This window comes from Equus quagga, chromosome 2 (genome assembly GCF_021613505.1).
Source record: "Equus quagga isolate Etosha38 chromosome 2, UCLA_HA_Equagga_1.0, whole genome shotgun sequence".
Classification (NCBI taxonomy): domain Eukaryota; kingdom Metazoa; phylum Chordata; class Mammalia; order Perissodactyla; family Equidae; genus Equus; species Equus quagga.
This window is the reverse complement of record NC_060268.1, coordinates 61,432,124-61,451,030: the sequence shown is the minus strand read 5'-3', so window position 1 is coordinate 61,451,030 and position 18,907 is coordinate 61,432,124. Positions and strand designations below refer to the sequence as shown.

The window sequence follows — 18,907 nt, the reverse complement described above, 5'->3', positions numbered from 1 at the left end:
CTGCCATAGGTCTGGTTAAATATATTTGAAGTCCATCCATAGAATTAAATGCTATGGAATTGTTTTAAAAAAAAGGCAACATATACCACATTGAAAAAATGTCTAAGATATATTCAATGAAAAAGACAAAATGCAGAATAGTGTAGAAAAGGTAAAAGTCCATTTGCATCTTTAAAAAATGAAAAGGAGAAAAAATACATATATGCACAGAAAAATTCTGGGAAGCTACTCCAAAAATAGTAACATGACCACCTTCTGAAGAGTCCTGGCGGGAGGCAGGGAGAGATGGGAAGGGAACTTTTTCTTCACTATTTGAATTTTTCTTTACTAGCTGAATTTTTTCCCCATGCACAAGTATAACTTTGACAACTTTTTAAAATGAACTCAACAAAAGATCATCTCAACTAAGGCACACTGAACAATAAAGACACAAACTTCAAGGTAGTTTTTTTTCAAACATTTACTGAACACAAACACCATTTTTTCCTTTTACACAGCAATATTGTTAGTTTCGAATTAGCTGGGCTATTAGGACTGTCAATTGCCACGAAATTAAAAATGATTCTACATGTCAAACTGAAGTAGAAAATGTCATGCAATATATAAATCACTAATAGACCTCTGGTGCAGTCAGCAAGTTTACTATGTTCATTAAAGTCACGTAAATGGTTTGACGAAAGTGCACACTAGAATGACATCACTGGCTTGTTATAAATCACAGTGAATTACTAGAATACAACAATGTAGTTCCTCTACATGGAGGATCGCAGGATGGGGTGAATATTATAAAGGATAGGATCTTTTCAACATGTTAGGCCACTCAGATTTTACTCCTCAACTATGTACCTCTGAAAAGACTGGTTAGCAAAGTTGAGGTTTTTCCCCTCATCTTTTCTCCTCTACCAATTACTAAGCAACAACAAAAAAAGCCATGCACAGATTTTATACACCTGATTGAAAAATAGATACAAACCCTTGTTCGCTTCACCACCCGGCAAAGCTTGCATCTTCGCTCCTTCATTTTTCTGATTAGGCCACTCTCACATGACTCGCCCCCAAATGAAAAGCTGCTAATAATTCAGCAATACTCACCCCTGCACACACATCAAGATACACTCCCCATAACCATCAAGTCCATATCCATTCCCTACACATTAACACAAATGAGCACACGACAAACCAGGGACTAGAGACATTTACTTTACAGTTTTAAAAATTAATATATCTACCACTATTATCAGAATAGTAATTATTTCAGATCCCATATTTGGGGGAGGGGATGCTGTACAACTCATCCCATCTGAAGATTTAGGCAAGTCTGCCAGAAATGTATGAGAAAGCCCTGCAATGTGCCATACCCGGTTAGAAGCTTTCTACTTTCCAGAGAGGGTGTCCAAAGCAGAGCTGTGCATTTTCAGAATAGGAATGAACACACAGCTTAAAATATTATGGACTACTAACTTTTCATAGAGCAAAAGGCAGAGTTTCCTTTAACCCATTTTAATGTTATGGTATAGTCAGGGAGGAAAAGAGAATAGTTATTTGTACATTGATACATCTGATTAGCCTGGAAAGGAGCATTTAAGCTTTTTACAGAAAAGCTACCATAAAAAAAACAAGTCCTTTATACTTTTATCCATTTAACTCACTAGTTCAATCACTGGCTGCTTCTCAAACCAGCAAACTGTAATTCAAGGTCCAGCAACTCACTCCTCACCCTGCCCCATTCCAAAAAAAAGCTCCTGCTTAAATAATCCAAAATGGTCTTATTCATAAAGTAGCTGCCTCAGCTGCAGTGGAGAGTGGTGACAGGGTGTTGTTCCCTTGAGATTTTCATTTTCAAAAACACTTGCCAAATGCAGAGCTGATACTTACGGAGCTGCTGCCCCAAAATCATATTTTACTTCAAACAATGCTATCATACCTACCTAAGTTTCTCATAATTACCAGTTATTAATCAACTATTATTACAATGAAATAAAGCCCTTCAAGTTCCCACAGCAAAGAACCTTAAGGTAGCTGGTCTGCGGCCTACTAGAGCGATCCAGGGGAGACTGAAAAAAAGCAGGTTTTGTCCGAATTCTTACGTCAAAAATTTCCCCCTCTCTTATCAATTGAGAGGATGGATTTGCTGCGCATTCCTTGAGTTAGTTACCTAAAGTCAAGAGTTCAATTTCATCAACTCTATTAAAACCATACACCCACTTAAGTTTCACATGGTTTGCCCAGGCCATATTCATCCATCTGGGCCTTTAGTTCAACTAAATTTGACAATTACTGAGCAAGACAAGTTTTGATTGACTTCGTAACATTATCAAGGAAAACTTACAATCCAAAGCGTAATTCTACCAATAATAAACATAAAACGACAAAAGTGGCTGGAAAAGGGAGACAGCCTAGAGTTCTCAGAGCTGAGATACAGAACTATCACCTTTCTTACCTATTTATTTTCCTTAAAAAAAACAAAAAACTTAAGCTTGGGAAGGGCTTGGCTGAACATATTTTAAAATAATTCTACCAAAAACAAATAAAAGAACAGGCATGTGGATCACTTGTTTCAAGAATGGTTTTATACAGGTGTTTCACAATACATATTTGGATTTATTTTACAAGACAAAACGAGATCCTTAGCAATATAACACACAATGAACCACTATACTACAGCAAAAAAACCCCAAAAACCTGTTACCATTAGCAGAGTTCATAGAGTTCATAGTTTACTTCACTATCTTCAAATTCTTTCTCCAGCTCTGTCAGCATTTCAATCAGCAGTTCTACTGTCTCCATCCCCCTTCTCAAAAACACTGTCATTGAATTTTGATATCTGAATATGTACATATAATCATTATCCTCATTTTATAAATAAGTAACATCTAAAATAGTGCCGGTCCTGGGTAGCCAAAGGGATGAAATGGGTTTTAAAACATGCAACATTATCTGGTATTTTAAGTTTTGGTGTTCAAAAATCATATTCATTAATAATGGAAGCAACTGAATCCCCAGTATCATAGCCATTCCTCAGACTCTCACATCAGCAGGCCTTGAAGTCTGAAAAATACAGGCTTTGATCTGAGCTGTGGGAAGGGCATGATTCACCCACCTTGAGGACGAGCATTTTCTCTTTCAGGCCATGAGCTGCCAAGGGCAAGGTACAGTATTTCCTTGATTCACACCAGGAGGATCAAGGCCAGCAATTTCAAATTAGGGCTCATTCAAATACCTCCCTTTAAACCAACCTAAAAATGTTCCTTGTAAAAATCTCAGGTTAGGAAAACAAAAATATATTACCAGACAAAATTTACCATCAAAACATTCCTAACAAAAGCAAGAAGACACACAAAGTATAATACCTACAGTAGCTGTTAAAGAATCTTGCATTCTTGGGGGAAGAAGTTTTTAAAGTTCCTCCTTCCATTCCCTCCCACCCTTCAAAGTACTTCATTTTGTGGGGCATCGCTATTTTATTTAAGGCCCTAGGTGCTGATTTTGGCTTGGTCATTATGTTTTATACTGATCCAACTGCAACCTTTCTCTTATACTTCACAAAGTAATATCCATACATAAAGTGTTAACTGAAACCTTACAAGTTTTTTTTTAGTTTATATCTGATGTTACTACATCATTATAATGCTTTTCATTGAAGAAAAAAAAGCTGCAGGTCTTCACTTACAGTACCATGCACTATGAGTAGCTAAGGCATTCATTTGGCACTAGAGAGAAAAATACAGATATAGCTAATTTTACTTTATCATTTTTAACATCAATAGAAATGTGTGTACCCTTTACTTGAATTTCTGTGATGCTTAAAAGATAATCACAGAATGCTTTATCTGACAGTTAAAATATTGCCATTAAAACAAAACAAACATAAAGGCCTCTGTACAGCCTGTAGGAATAAGTGATATTTTCGTGGTTGAAAAATATGCAGCTCTCAGAAATACCTTTCAAAGTGGCATTGAGAATTATTTTCATCATCAAAAACATTTCATTTCCCATACCACACTAGTGATTTTTCTTATCACGAACTAAGAAAAGAAAGTGAAAAACATCCTGGTTCCTTTTCATCTGTCACTAACACCTTATTAGGGAGGCACAAATAATGACCTCTGGAAAAGTAGTTTCCAAATTTTAAGATACCACACAGAAGGAAAGGGAAACGAGAACAAAAATTAGAATGTATAACTATACTGTGACAATTTGTTTCCTAAGAAAACACAGCATTCATAATTTTCTGTGAGCTGACTCAAATGCAGACTGCTGCAATTTAGATAAATTACATTAAAACAGAGACTGCAAAGACCTTTAGCAGTCAAGCTAACAGCAAATAGTCCATTGATATTCTCTGAAAAGTTGCTTTCAGACCATTACTATTGTGTATATACCACCCAGCATAATGCAACAATTTCAATGGATTTCACTTTATCAATTTGTGACTAGTATTAAATTAGCCCATTTTTCAGGTAAATCTGTAGCTCTATTTTTAAATCCTCCTGATGTCATAACGTGTGGCATCACTGCACATAAATAATCCAAGAGTGAACATGACCTGCAGCAGTTTGGCATGTGCAGAACACCCGGGGATCCCATTACTCTCAACGTCCCTTTTTAGTTGTTTTTCTTCACAAAATCCTCAAAACTGCTGCAAGGAGAACACGCTGCACGGAGAACACGCTGACACAGGCTTAAGAGAAATACTTTCGTAGGCAATTTTTTAAAACATTATTAACTTCAAATCATAAATGTCCCTGTTACATAAACAAAACATTTTATAAGCATTCCTCAAAAAAAAGAAAGGAAAATAGTTAAGGGACCAGTATCCGAACACCTTAGATTATAGTTACACCTAAACAATGTGGCTTTGTTTAAAGTGTATTTGAAATCAATACCATATGAAGCAAGAAGACCAATTACAGAACTAAGGATGGGGAGGGAGGAAAGGTAGTGGAAAGAAAAGTAGAATTTATGAACACATAATTCTATTGTCTGTGATTAAAGTCCTTTACTTTTTAGCACCACATTAAACGATTTTACATATCCAGTCACTTAATGAAATCCAACAAACTCTTCAAGAGTTCTGGGGATCTGGTCTTGGTAGTTAATGTCATTAGCCCGAACTGCTCGGGCAGCCAGGCACTTGAGACTCATCTTCATTTGCGTTTTTAGTAGTATTTCAGATACCCCAGTTGTACTTTTGTCTAGCGGAGTCTTATTCTGTTTATTTGTCATGTCAGTGTGAGCGCCAGCTTCAACTAGGCTAATGATGATAGAGTGCAAGGTCAAAAAATCACTGATGGGCCTGTTGTACTGAACGATAATATGAAGGGCGCTGTTCCCCTCATTGTCCACAGCATTCACCTCAGCACCACAGTCCAGCAGGAGCTTTGTGACAAGCGCATTGGGAAAGCTGCAGACGTCATTGGTGTGGAAATCATCAACCGGGGTATTCGAGTTGACAGCTAGATGTAGCAAGGTGAAACCTTCACGAGTTCTGGGATCAAGGTGAATCAGGTTGTAGATCTGCTTGTTAATTTTGCACTGATCTTCTTCACTGCACTGTGTTTTGGTGGAGATGCACACTAAATACAAAAAGGTATAGAGATTACATTCATAATTGTCCATAGCATTGTGGACATCCGCATCTGGAATATTTTTTACTCTGTTCATACTTTGTTCTATTTCCAAAACACTGCATCTCAAAACACATTCTATGTCTGGGGCCTTCACGGTTTCATTCAAATGTATCATCTGTGAGAAAACTTGAGCAAATCGAAGAAGATCCTTGTGGGTATTCCTGTTACCTTTCTGTCTGAGGTGCAGGGCGTGAAGCCACAACTTGATACACTGTTCGAATTCCATGTTATCCGCATAGACAGCTCCCCTGTAAATGATGGGATGGGAAACATCAATATTATCAGCACCCAAAATCCGTTCCCGAACTATAAGGCCTTCCATATGAAGAGCATCTCTGTCTTGCCGAATGGATTCCAGTTCCTGAGGATTTCTACATTCAGTTCTATTCCCATAAGCATGGATTGGTGGGAGTACCTCTTTCTCAAGAATGTTATCACCATCTTGAAACCTCTCCAACATGGCTAAATATAAATAGTGGTATGTCTTCATGATGTCATAGTTCTCACGGTCATTTGCAAAGGAGGCACCCAAGAGTTCCAAAGCTTCAATTCGACTTCTCCGGTCACAATCAGCGTGAGAGAGCAACAGTTCCACAACATCAGCTTTACAGCTTTCGGCAGCTACTTTTAATGGCGTCATCCCATGGCCGTTCACTACTATAGCAGCACGCCATTTTATCAGCTCTTTCACAATATCTATGTGCCCAGCTTCGGCTGCAAAGTGCAAGGCTGTGGCTCCACAATGTGCTTTAGCATTGGGATCGGCACGTTGTTCTAAAAGGTATCTGACCACGTCAGTGTGTCCCTTATATGCTGCAATCATTAGGCAGGTGTTGTCATACTTGTTGGCAATGCTGATGTTGGCGTTATTCTCAACCAAGTATTTCACAATGTCCAGTCTGCCATCAAAGCACGCTGCCCGCAGAGGGGTCGAGTTGGTTACTGTGGTGTGGTTCACGTTGGCTCCATGACTGACTAGAAGTTTAACAACTTCAAAATGTCCTGCTCCTGCTGCACACCAAAGAGCGGTGGCCCCATCAATGACATACCTATTCATGAAAGAACAAACAGTTAGAAAACGGAGGCCAGATGCCCTAGCATAAGTTTAAAGAATGCATTCATTTGCACTAACCGAAATTTCAATCTATAGAACATAATAAAACATTAGTTTTGGTGAAAATAAAATCAGGCGATTTAAGTAAAGCACTTTGCATAGTATTTACACCTAGTATAAGTTCAATAAATGTTAGCTATTACTGTTATTAGTAAAGTATATAAACCTAAAGAAAGAACAAAGAATCACCGACTTTCTACTAGCAAATGAAAATAAATTTCAGAAACACACAGGAAATGTATGGAGGTTTGCAACTTCTTTACCACCAAGCTGATGCACTGGCTCTTAAGAGCAGAGCATGTTCCTCCTTCACAGTACCCCCCAAGGACCACAGTTTCCCCCAATCCCTACAGTGAAACTGTTAGAAACTGCTTTAGGAAGAAAAGTATTTAAGCAGATAGTTTTTCCCCAAGATCATCTAAGCTACTCAAGTATTATACTTACTCTACTACAGCAATCAGAATGACAAGATTACTTCTCCATACAATATGTATGGATCACATAAACATGATGCTGCGCAAAAGAAGGCCACCGAACACAGTACACACTGTGTTACGACATTCACATACCCAGCTGTAGTGTCAGAAGTCAGCATACTGGTTACCTCTGGGGGGAGGCAGTGAATGGGAGGAAGCACAAAGGGGATTTTATTAAATAAATATGTTCACTTTGTGAAACTTTTATACACTTTTAATTAGTGCATTTTTCTCTACATATTATACTCCAATTAAAAAGTTTTAAAAATATGCATGCGTATGTACGTATGTATATTGTGTATCTATGTGTGCCCCTCAATTAAACTATTGGGGGAAAAATACTATCAGGAGGAAACAATTAGCACTTTCCAAACACCAAGCAGGCATCTTCCCTGACCTTCAGTGTCTGACTGGACTTTATGCCTTCATATCACCACTTGCCAAGTGAATGTCTGATATGTGCTAGGTTCTCTACTTACACAAAATTAGACTCTTGCTAGGAGGCCAATCTTTCCCACATTTCCACTTCCGATTTTCCTTCAATTTCCAAACTTTTTATCCTATTACTGACCATCAGACCTAAAAAGTAGATTTTTGCTGGAGATACTTAGATCTACTGTGCTAGAACCACTAAAATAAGTATACTTGGAAGTGTTAAGGAAAAAGACCAAAAGCAATATTCACCAGAACAATTAAGTATATATACCAAAAACCTCACTGGTGAGCTTCTGACTATACAACCTTATGTTATAACACAGGTCAGATTATATCTCCCATGAAGTCACAAAGAATACTATCCCTCTGGAATAACATAAATCTCAGAGTTTAACCCCATTTAACAACTCCATCTATCATTTCCGCTGTAACTAAAAGACCCACTTTATAATAATTCAAGCAATTACTTTTTTAGTTTCAAATAATGGCACAAAAACCTTCTCAGTAAGTTACTTATGAGGGTTCCCTAGGAGGAAGGGTGCAGGATTAACTGGGAAGAGGCCTAAAGTTACTGGAAATGTCCTATATCTTGCTCTGAATGTGGCTACACGGGTGGGTATTTAGGGAAAAAAGTCATCGAACTGCACACTTAAGATTTGTGCATTTTACTGTATGGAAGATATACCTCAAAAAAAATTAGAAGCCTTCTGAAGTTTCTTTTTAAAATGATATTTTCTAAAATGCCATTTAACTGTTAGCTAATTTTTTTAAACTAAAGAATGAACCAAGAAAAGACATTACATCAGTGATATGTTTTGGTGGTTGCCAACTGTGTCTGAGGCAAACAATTCAGTGTAATTAAAATTCACTTATTACATTTTTATTGTCAGGATTATACACAAAGTTCAAAAACCTTTTCTTTCACTGTCAAAAAAAATACTATTTACAACAGCATTAGAAAGTATCAATATCTAGTAACAAATCTAATGAAAAATGTACAAGATCTCTACATTAAAAACTACAAAACACTCCTGAGATAAATTAAAGAAGACCTAAATAAATGGGGAAATATTCCATGTTCATAGTTAGAAGACTAGACAGTGTTAGGATATCAATTCTCCCTCAAAATGATCTATAGATTCAATGCAATTCAAATCAAAACCCCAGCAGATGTGTGTGCACACATACGTGCTCATGTGCATCCACACACGTGTAGAAATTGAGAAGCCAACTCTAAAACATATATAAAAATGCAAAGGACCCAGACCAACCAAGATAACCTTGAAAGAAAAAAAAGTTGGGGGACAAACTACAGTAATTAAGATAGTGTGTCACTGGCACAAGGATAGACAAATATATCAATAGAACAAAATAAACTCTAGAAATAGCATCACACATACAGAGTCATTTGATTTATGACAAAAGCTTCAGTGAAACTCAGGTAGAAAGTATGATCTTTTTAATAATTGGTGCTGAAGCAACTAGATATCTGTATGGAAAAAAATTAAGCTTGACTCTTACCTCACACTATGCACAAAAATTAGAGAGAAGGAGCAGACCTGTAATATGAAAAGCAAAACAATAAAAGCTTCAAAATAAAACAGACTATCTTCATCATGACCTTGGGCTGATAACGATTTCTTAAATAAAATGCAAAAAAAGTACTAACTATAAAAGAAAAAAATTGATTTACTAGATTTCATTAAAATTAAGAACTAAGCCAGCCCTGATGGCCTAGTGGTTAAAGTTCAACGCACTCCACTTCAGCAGCCTGGGTTCAGTTCCCAGGCGCGGAACCACAGCACTCATCTGTCAGTAGCCATGCTGTGGCAGTGGCTCATACAGAAGAACTAGAAGAACGTACAACTAGAATATGCAACTATGTGCTGGGGCTTTGGGGAGAGAGGAAAAAAAGAGAGGAAATTTGGCAACAGATGTTAGCTCAAGGCAAATCTCTCCCAGCAAATAAAAAACAAAAAATAAATTAAGAACTTCTATTCATCAAAAGACATTGTGAAGAAAGTGAATAGGCAATCCACTCACTGGGAGAAGACAGATGTATACCACAAATCAATAAGAAAACGGCCAACAATCCAATTTAAAAGTGAATGAAAAGAATGAACAAGTATACTTCACAAAAGAAGATATTCAAATGACCAAAAACCTATGAAAAGATGTTCAAGATAATTACTCACCAGGGAAATGCAAATTAAAACCAAGAGTTATCAATATTCACCCACCAGAAGAGCTAAAATTAGTAAAACTGACACAACAATACTATGTGTTGGTCAGTATGTGGAGCAACTCAAATTCTCACTACCGGGAGAAATTGCTGGTAGGGACGTAATTTGGTTCGACCACTTTGGGAAAGCTGTCCATTAATAACTACGAAAGTTAAATGTACACCAACTCTACGACCCAGGAATTCCACTCCTTGGTATATACCAAAGAGAAATGACTGCAAATGTCCCCCAGAAGACATATATAAAAATGTTCATAGTAGCTTTATTCATAATGGTCAAACACTGGAAACAACTAAAATACCCATCAACAGGATAAACCACCACATACTCATACAAGGGTTTACTACAAAGCATTAAAAAAAAAAAAAATGAGGAATAAACTACTGATACATGCAACTATGTGGGTGAATCTCATAGATACTGTTAAGCAAAAAATGCCAGAGGGCCAGCCCCGGTGGCCTAGTGGTTAAGTCTGGTGCGTTCCACTTTGGCAGCCTGGAGTTCGGTTCCCAGACGCAGAAATACACCACTTTGTTAGCAGCCATGCTGTCCTGGCAGCCCACATACTAAAAAAGAGAGGAAGATTAGCAAGGATGTTAGCTCAGGGTGACTCTTCCTCAGCCAAAAAAATAAAGAAATACAAAGGCCAGACAGAAAAGAGTGTACTACACAATTCCATTTATAGTAGATTCAAGTATAGGCAAAACTAATCTATGGTGACAGAAGTCAGTATAATCATTACTTCTGGGAGGGGAAAAAAGGGGAACTGACTGAGAAAGGGCACAAGGAAAACTTTTAGAGTGACAAAAATGTTCTGCATATTCATTGGCCAGCTCAGTGGCACAGTGATTAAGTTCAGTGCACTCCACTTCAGGAGTTCGGGATTCACAGGTTCGGATCCCGGGCGCAGACATACACCACTCATCAAGCCATGCTGTGGGGGCATCCCACATACAAAAAATAGAGGAGGACCGGCACAAATGTTACCTCAGGGCCAATCTTCCTCACCAAAACAAAAAACAAAAAAACACACAAAAAATGTTCATATTGACCTACAAGGTAATTACATGAATGCAAACATATTAAAATTTTATCACATTGTACACCTAAGTTTTATACACCTTACTAGATGTATATCTTAGCTAAAAATAGGTATAATTCAAAACAAAAACAAAAAAGCACAAATCAATTTAAAGAAAAACAGCTTAAATGAACACAAATAGCTAAAAAATACTTTCCATGTGCCAAGCACTGTATTAAGTCCTGAATATGCAATATATCTCACTTCATTCTCACAATAACCTTCTCCCAATAACTCAGTGAGGTAGATACTATTATTATGCCCATTTTACAGATATATAACTAAAGGTTTACAGGAGATTACAAACACAAAAGCACTTTAGAAACTAAAAAATTTATCAAATGTAATGAAACATAGTACATGTCATTATTCAAACATTTGTTTCAACTTAAAAAGCATTTCCTCAAACTGATTATTACTATAATCTATCAAAAAAGTAATACATCTTTAATATATAGTTACATTTGCATAGTCACAATGTTTCCTTACACTGTGTGTGTGTGTATGAGAGAGAGAGAGAAAGAGAGAAAGAGAGAGAGAGAGAGGAAAATTGGCTCTGAGCTAACATCTGTTGCCAATCTTCCTCTTTTTTTTTTTCCTCCCGAAAGCCCAGGACATAGTTGTATGTCCTAGCTGTAAGTCCTTCTAGTTCTTCTACGTGGGACGCTGCCACAGCATGGCTGGATAAGCGGTGTGTAGGTCCACACCCAGGATCCAAACCCGTGAACCCCAGGCCACTGAAGCAGAGTGCGTGAACTTAACCACTCCACCACGGCTGTGGCCCCCTTTGCACTCTCTAAAAATATAAAATTATTGTATGCCAGGAACATGGACCTAAACTATCTAAAACTCATGAAATGTTACATTAAAATAGGCATTCACATACATTAACTCTCACAATAACTGTACAAGATTAATATGACTCCCATTTTAAAGATGAAAAAAAGACAAAAAGTGATTAAAATATTTTTCTGACCTCAAACTTCCCAGAATTAATGATGTAAAAATTAAATTACAAGAATATATTTCACTGGGTTTTTATAATAGTTTTAATACTTTTCCTAGTATAACCTAGTAATTTCGATTTTTCCATATAGTGATGTGACAGGAGTCTCAAAAAAGTTGCAATCATCTATTTGTATTGATGCAGTCAAAATTTTTAAACAGTTTATGACAACAAAATTCACTGCAGAATGTATTATAAAATGATTAGTCCTTCAGATAAACATTAGCCTTAGTAAATTTTGATTTCTACATCTAAACAAAAATACTAAAGATTAAATTACAATCCTAACATCAACGACATTCCTTTGTTCATAAAATTCAGCTATAAGTGTATACTGCCTCAAAACAAAATACCAAATACATTTATAACAGAAAATAAAAATATAATAAAATTAATGCAATATTTACTTAGTGCCATGGAAGAAGCACTACAAAACAATGGTCCTTCTAGAATCAGTCCAAAATTACAACATATAATAATATATTTCATCTTGGGGCCAGCCCCATGGCCGAGTGATTAAGTTCGCCCGCTCTGCTTCAGCGGCCCAGGGTTTCGCCGGTTCGGATCCTGGGCACAGACATGGCACTGCTCATCAGGCCGTGCTGAGGCGGCATTCCACATGCCACAACTAGAATGACCCACAACTAAAAATATACAACTATGTACTGGGGGGCTTTGGGGAAAAAAAGGAAAAATAAAATCCTTAAAAAAAAAAAATTAATAATAATAATATATTTCATCTTAAACATCAAGAAACTACAATACGATAGTCACCTTTTCAAACATTTTACAATAAAAGATAATTTATGATCATAAAACTAAGCTCATCTATTTCCTGGTTCAATTTGAAATAACAATGTCTGGTTCAAGCATTTGAAATGGAAATAAAAATTCATTAAACACAAATGATCAGCACTTTATTTTAACCAAAGTCCTTAAAATTATTTATTAGATCAAATGTCGTTCCTTGAAATATATACTGGCAATGACTTTTTAAATGAAGTCAGTTGATGATGTGCCCCTCAGGTCTTTCCTCTACCTGGACATGGATTAAAACTATTAGTACGAGCACTGACTTTAAAAACACTCAACAAAAAGCCTCATAATTCCCAGAGGTCCTGTTCCCCTTTCCACCCATGTCAGCAAACCTCTTCCAGGACAGGGGTTCCCCACAAACTCTGGCACAAAGCAGTCAGGCCCTCAGAACTCAGGCCAGCACAATATCCCATGGCCACACGACACCTCCCCTTTGTTCTGTTCCATTTCTACAACATTCTTAACAGCTTCCCATTCTCTAACCAAAGGTTCTTCTTTCATTCCCAACATGTAACTTTTCTTCTTGTCCACTCATCTATGTCAATTTTGGTCTTCATATATTAAGCCATAAGAAAAATAATCTCAAATGTTACTCCTAAAAGTATGAACAAGGACTCAAATATCAGCTTGGGCCTTAATCTAGGTGAGTGGCCCCTTCCCCCTTGAGGCTCTGTTATGAATCCACTTTAGTTTCCTAAGGTATCATAGAAGTTTTTAGGCAAAACAGACTTTTAAAAAAATTTTCAGGGGCTGGCCCCGTGGCCGAGCGGTTAAGTTCGCGCGCTCCGCTGCAGGCGGCCCAGTGTTTTGTTGGTTCAAATGCTGGGCGCGGACATGGCACTGCACATCAAACCACGCTGAGGCAGCGTCCCACATGCCACAACTAGAAGGACCCACAATGAGGAATATACAACTATGTACCGGGGAGCTTTGGGGAGAAAAAGGAAAAAATAAAATCTTAAAAAAAAAAAAAATTTTCAAGTTATTTATTTTAATGTCTCTCTCACACACACAGACACACAAAACGTACCATATCAAACCCATAATTATACAGATACTGTCGCTTAGGATGAAGGTAAGAAGTGAGTCTTTGTTAAAAAGATATCAGGAAAATACCAGGATAGGTGGTGAACAATTTGGCAAAAAATTGTGAAGATGGTACACAAGTGACTAAAAATCAGGAAACATTAATCTCCCTCAGCACACACAGAGAACCTGTTAGTCCCCACCTGGCCATGGGTCTCAAGTGCCAATGGAATCTAAAGGGGGCCTGGCTAACTACTTCTCAAAAGCCAGCCCCCATGGGGTGAATGAGCTTCTGACTGTTACTGTTAACACCTCACTCAGGCTAACATTTTCACAACGTCTGGAATGAGAGCAAAGTGAAATCATGACATTTGCAAATAACACTCTCTTTATCTAGTTCTGAAATGCCAAAATGACTGGGATAAACTGCAAAATAATCTCACAGAGTGGTGTGAATGGCAGAAAGGTGGCCGTGAACTTCAATTCTTCTCCTGTTAATTAATCGGTAAGCTCCTCAAAAGGAGAAACCTTATATTTTTTCTATATCCTCCACAGAACGTGGCACAGGGCTAGGCCCATAGTAAGCATTTAATAAATAAAATAAATACTAAACTACTATTATACAGCAGCTAATAAATTCATAATTGTCATAATCCATAAACAAGTAAGATAAAGTTAAGAAGGCTTAGCGGAAATCACGAACGATACAAGTGTTTGCAATTACAGTCTCACCAGTCTGACTCGGTATTTTACACCAGGATCATCAAAATGTGGCCTCCACCCCTCTCCAGTTCCCACACTCTCTCTCTCAATTTCCCCGGCTGGGATCGCTTCCTGCAACTGCCCTGAAAGACTCCCCGCAGGTTCTCCATGCTGCTGCCCCTCTTCTTCACCTCCTTTAAGACCCAGCTCAAACACCACCTCATCTGGGAAGCCTTCCCTGATCCCCCGGGGAAAGCTCAGCACTTCCTCTTCCTGTCCTGCCTCAGTAATCCAAAGGATTTCTATAATTCTAAATGCCCTGGCATCTGCAATTGCTCATTTCTGTATCTACATCTCTGTCTCCCCACTAGACTGTCTTCTTCCCTCCACTGTGGGGACAGTACGTTGTTCATCTCTGCATACCCAATCCCTACCACAGAGCCGGGCACACAGTAGGAGTTCAGTAAGTGCTTGCTTACTGAACCCCTAAATTCACTGGCCAATGCAGAGTACTGGGCAAGGTAAAGCACTATACAGGCTCAATGCTACATTCCTAGTCATTTCAGGGTCTTTTAACTGCCACCTCAAAATACCTTCTCTTTGATGGTCAAGACAGAGAGCAATAAGTAAAGCCTTCTCAAACGCTTTAGGAAACTATTTTTTCTCACCACTATTCTCCTCTCATCCAAACAGGCCTCAGCAAGCTCCTTAGCAGCAGTGTTCCCAGGTGTTAGAGCAGAAGTTCATATCCTGGGCCTATACAACTGGCATGGTGCTGGAAGCTCAGGGGCCATTCCACTTCGCCCCTCTTCTAGGAACAGGAAAGGCTGTGGGAATGCAGGGAGTTACAGAAAGGACACAGAAGCCAGGAAAGGAAAGCAAACATGAATCAGGTTGCCATCTTTGGTCAACATGAAAAAGACCATCATTTCCTTAATATCTAGAGGAGTGGTAACAAAGATTAATCACCACCTGTGGGCTGTCATTTCAGTATAATGTAGTACTCTAAAATATTTTCCTCTCACCTAAAACAGAAGAAAAAGCTTTTATTATTTAACCCCCCAAAAAAGAATCAACCAACATTCAACAATGCCCTAGTCATCTTCAAGAAGTGCTTTTTCAATCATGTTTTAACCAAGCAGCACTCAATCACCAAAACTAAAGATATATATCTTTATGCTTGGACCACATCTACCTCAAAAGAAGAAAATGCTAGAATAGCTTTGTACTGGCACAAGTCAACAAAAACAAATGCAATCAATGAAGTTTCTAATCTGTAAAACACTTTATAATCATCCAGTACAGAAAAGAGGGTAAGGTCAAACCTGACAATTCTGTGTCAACATTATCATACCCAAAAATATGCACAATTGAACCCCAAGGGCAAGTTTTAACTATCACAATATGAATTTTTTAACTCATCACCTCGAACAACAGTAAATTACCAAGCTTGCCCACAACATCACAGGATAACATGTAACTTAACAACAACATCATCTCCTGCACCAGGTCCAGGGCCACTTTTACAGCCAGCATATCCACCTCGAGCAACGTGGAAGAGTCAGAATCATGTCTCGGGAATCACACCTGACAATCCCTCAAGAGGCTGGAGCTGCTGCTGGTTCTTGAGGCTTAATTTGACACTGATGGGGTAAGAATTGGGTGACCAAATAACTTATTCAACAGAGGTCTTCAATGTTAATTGCTGACCTCGTTAATTTCTGATCTCGGTTACAACCGTAGAACTGATAAAGGTAAGACCTGGAAAGGCAGCCACCTCCTGCTTGTTCACAGACTATCTAGTAGAGAAGAACACCTACTAGATATCAAGACAGAGGGTGTGGCTATTTACCTAGAGAAGGAATAAGGGGTAGGGGCCGATGAGGATGAGCAGTAAAACACAGGAGGGAGTAATGCCCCTGGAAGATGAAGTGGGCATTAATGGGGCAGGAGGAGGTACAAAAAGGCTGAAATGATACCTCTACGAAGAGAAAGTGAAGGAGAGGAGCACCCGTGGGGGGCGGGAAGGCCGCGCGTCGGCGAGGGGGCTGAGTTGAGAGGTACCTACCCGTCGAAGCGGACGGTGCCCGTCTGCTGAGTCTGCACCCGGTAATGTTCTAACAGCAGGCGCACCACCTTGGCGTGCCCGTTGCGGGCTGCGATGATGAGGGGCGTGGAGCGCTGCCCTCCCTGCTGGCTGACATAGCCGAGCAGGTAGCGGATGTCGCTTTCAGACCGGTTGAGAAGCAAGGCGGCCAGAGTCAGCACCTTGCCCTCGCTGGCCGCCTTGTACACATAGCCAGCCAGGCCCTCCATGGCCGCCGCCAACTCCAACACCCGTTTGGTCGCCACCGCTGCTGCTGCCTTGCGCCCCCGGAGGCCGCGTTCGCCAGCGCTTCAAACCTGGGCCCTTACAGCCCATTCAACAGGGCGCCGCCGCCGCGCCCAGGCAGCAGCGCGGCCGGGGACGGCGGAGACGCGGAGGCGGCCGAATGCTGCCGGGGGCACGTCTGCGACCCAGCCCGGGCAGGCAGGAGGCGGTCAGGGCCGCCCCCACGGCCACAGGCGCCGGCCCTGGGCCGAAGGGCTCTCCATGGCGGCCGCGGTCCCGGGCCTCTGGCCGGACCCCTCCTTCCTGCGGGCTGCGACAGGCGCGTGCCCGAGCTACGGGTCGCCGGCGAGGTCCCAAGAGAGGCGCCCGCGCCCCGGATGGCGAACGGTGGGCGCGTCTCAGGCGGCTGGGCCCGCCCGGCCCGAGGCCTGGAACTGCCTCCGCCCCCGCCTCCGCCTCCGCTCTCCGTCCTCCCTAGCTAGAGAAAACAGGTCGGCCCTGGCCGGCCGGAGCTCAGAAGCGCCAGACGCCGTCGATGGCCTCGGAGCCCACGCCTGGAGCCCCCGGAGCGATGCGGAACGCTCCCGCGGCGGCAGCCCGCGAACTCGGGGCGGGGAGAAGGAGAGCCTCGGCAGACGGGGCCGGGAGGGGGCGGGAGCGAGCGGGAGGGACGGTTAAGTGGGTGTCTCCTCCAAAGCCGACCGGCCGGCAGACGAGGCCGTGGTGAAGAAAGGTTCTGCTGCTGCGCGACGTGGGCCCGTCCCGGATTCGGGCCTGAGTGTCCTCGTTGCCCTTGACGCCTGGAGCCTCCTGCTCCCCCCACACGGCCCTGGGGGGTCCCTAGCCAGGGAAGGGGACAGAGTGAGGGCGCTGAACCGATAGTACTGATGGGCCGGGGGGCCCGCCCCGTTTTCCCGTGGACAGCGCGGGACCCCGCTCTGCCCCTGACTGGGGGCCTGAGGGGGCGTTGCGCGCACCCGGCGGGGCCTGTTTTAGGAAAAGGGCGGCGTCTCTGAGCCCCTGGTGTGGGAGGACTTGAGGGCGGCCCCAGTCTCTGAGAAGGGCCTGGAAGACCGCCCGTCCTGCCTGGAGGGGCCTTCGGTATGAGAAGGGCGGGGGGCGAAGGAGCGAGGTGCCCTGGGAGGGAAGGCTCCCACCCTGAGCCCGACGGAAGCTCCTCTCGCGCCTCGCAGCACGGCCAGGATTTGAAGAGGCCATTTCCCCCGCGGACGCTGGAGGTCCGCCACGTGCCGGGCTCTTGGCGCTGGGGTGCCGCGATGGCGCAGACAGACACCCTGCCCTCCCTTCAGGGCTTGTATTGTTGCGGGAAGACAGGCAGTAAACAAGTCAACAAATGATACACAGGACTGGTGGAGTTAGTGTCGTTCCCATTTGCCATGAGGCAAACGGAATAGAATTATGGTGGGAGTCGCTCATGTAGTTTGGGCCGTCAGACGAGACCTCCAAGGCGGGTGAGCAGAGCAGAGGGTCTTCCAGGCCGAGGGAACAGCTAGGACCAAAGGTCACTGTGGCTGCAGCCGCGTGGGCCGCGGGAGGAAGTCAGCAGGGCCGAGTCCTGTTAGGGCCCCGTGACCCGTGGTAAAGTGTTTGAATTCCACTCTCAAGTGTGATGGGGGCGTTTGAAGAGTTTTCAACAGGAAAGTGACAAGATACAATTTCTGTGTTTAAAAACATCACTCTGGCTGTTGTGTGGAGAATAAACTCTAGGAGCGAAGAGTGCAAGCAGGGAGGCCATTCAGGAGGAGAGGTCTTGGACTGGGATGGCAGGAGTGGAGGTGATGACGCTCCGGGGCAGTCACAAAATGTACCAGCTCAATATGGAAGCTACTTCTCCCTCCTCCGCCCTCCCACAAAGGGCAGCATCTACCACAGGGAAAGAACAAATGCGTTTATGTGGTTCCGATGGACCAGGTCGGGCTTTCACATAAGTTTTTTTATTTGAACCCCACCGTTCCAATCCTAATTGGCGAAGGCCCCACCTCGGTTGCAGAGCTGTTGGTGGCGGTTTGGGCCGCTTCTTGAATT

General features: G+C 41.6%; 1 protein-coding gene across 1 annotated transcript; it reads right to left on the bottom strand.

The window, feature by feature from the left end:
• Positions 1 to 442: 442 nt before the first annotated feature.
• FEM1B (fem-1 homolog B) lies at positions 443 to 17,412 on the bottom strand. Its single transcript, XM_046653024.1, has 2 exons — positions 16,598 to 17,412; positions 443 to 6,679 (listed from the first exon to the last, which is right to left on the bottom strand). Exons 1-2 carry the CDS (start codon positions 16,843 to 16,845, stop codon positions 5,044 to 5,046), a joined length of 1,884 nt encoding a protein of 627 aa, XP_046508980.1. The 5' UTR covers positions 16,846 to 17,412; the 3' UTR covers positions 443 to 5,043.
• Between the last annotated feature and the right edge of the window lie 1,495 nt (positions 17,413 to 18,907).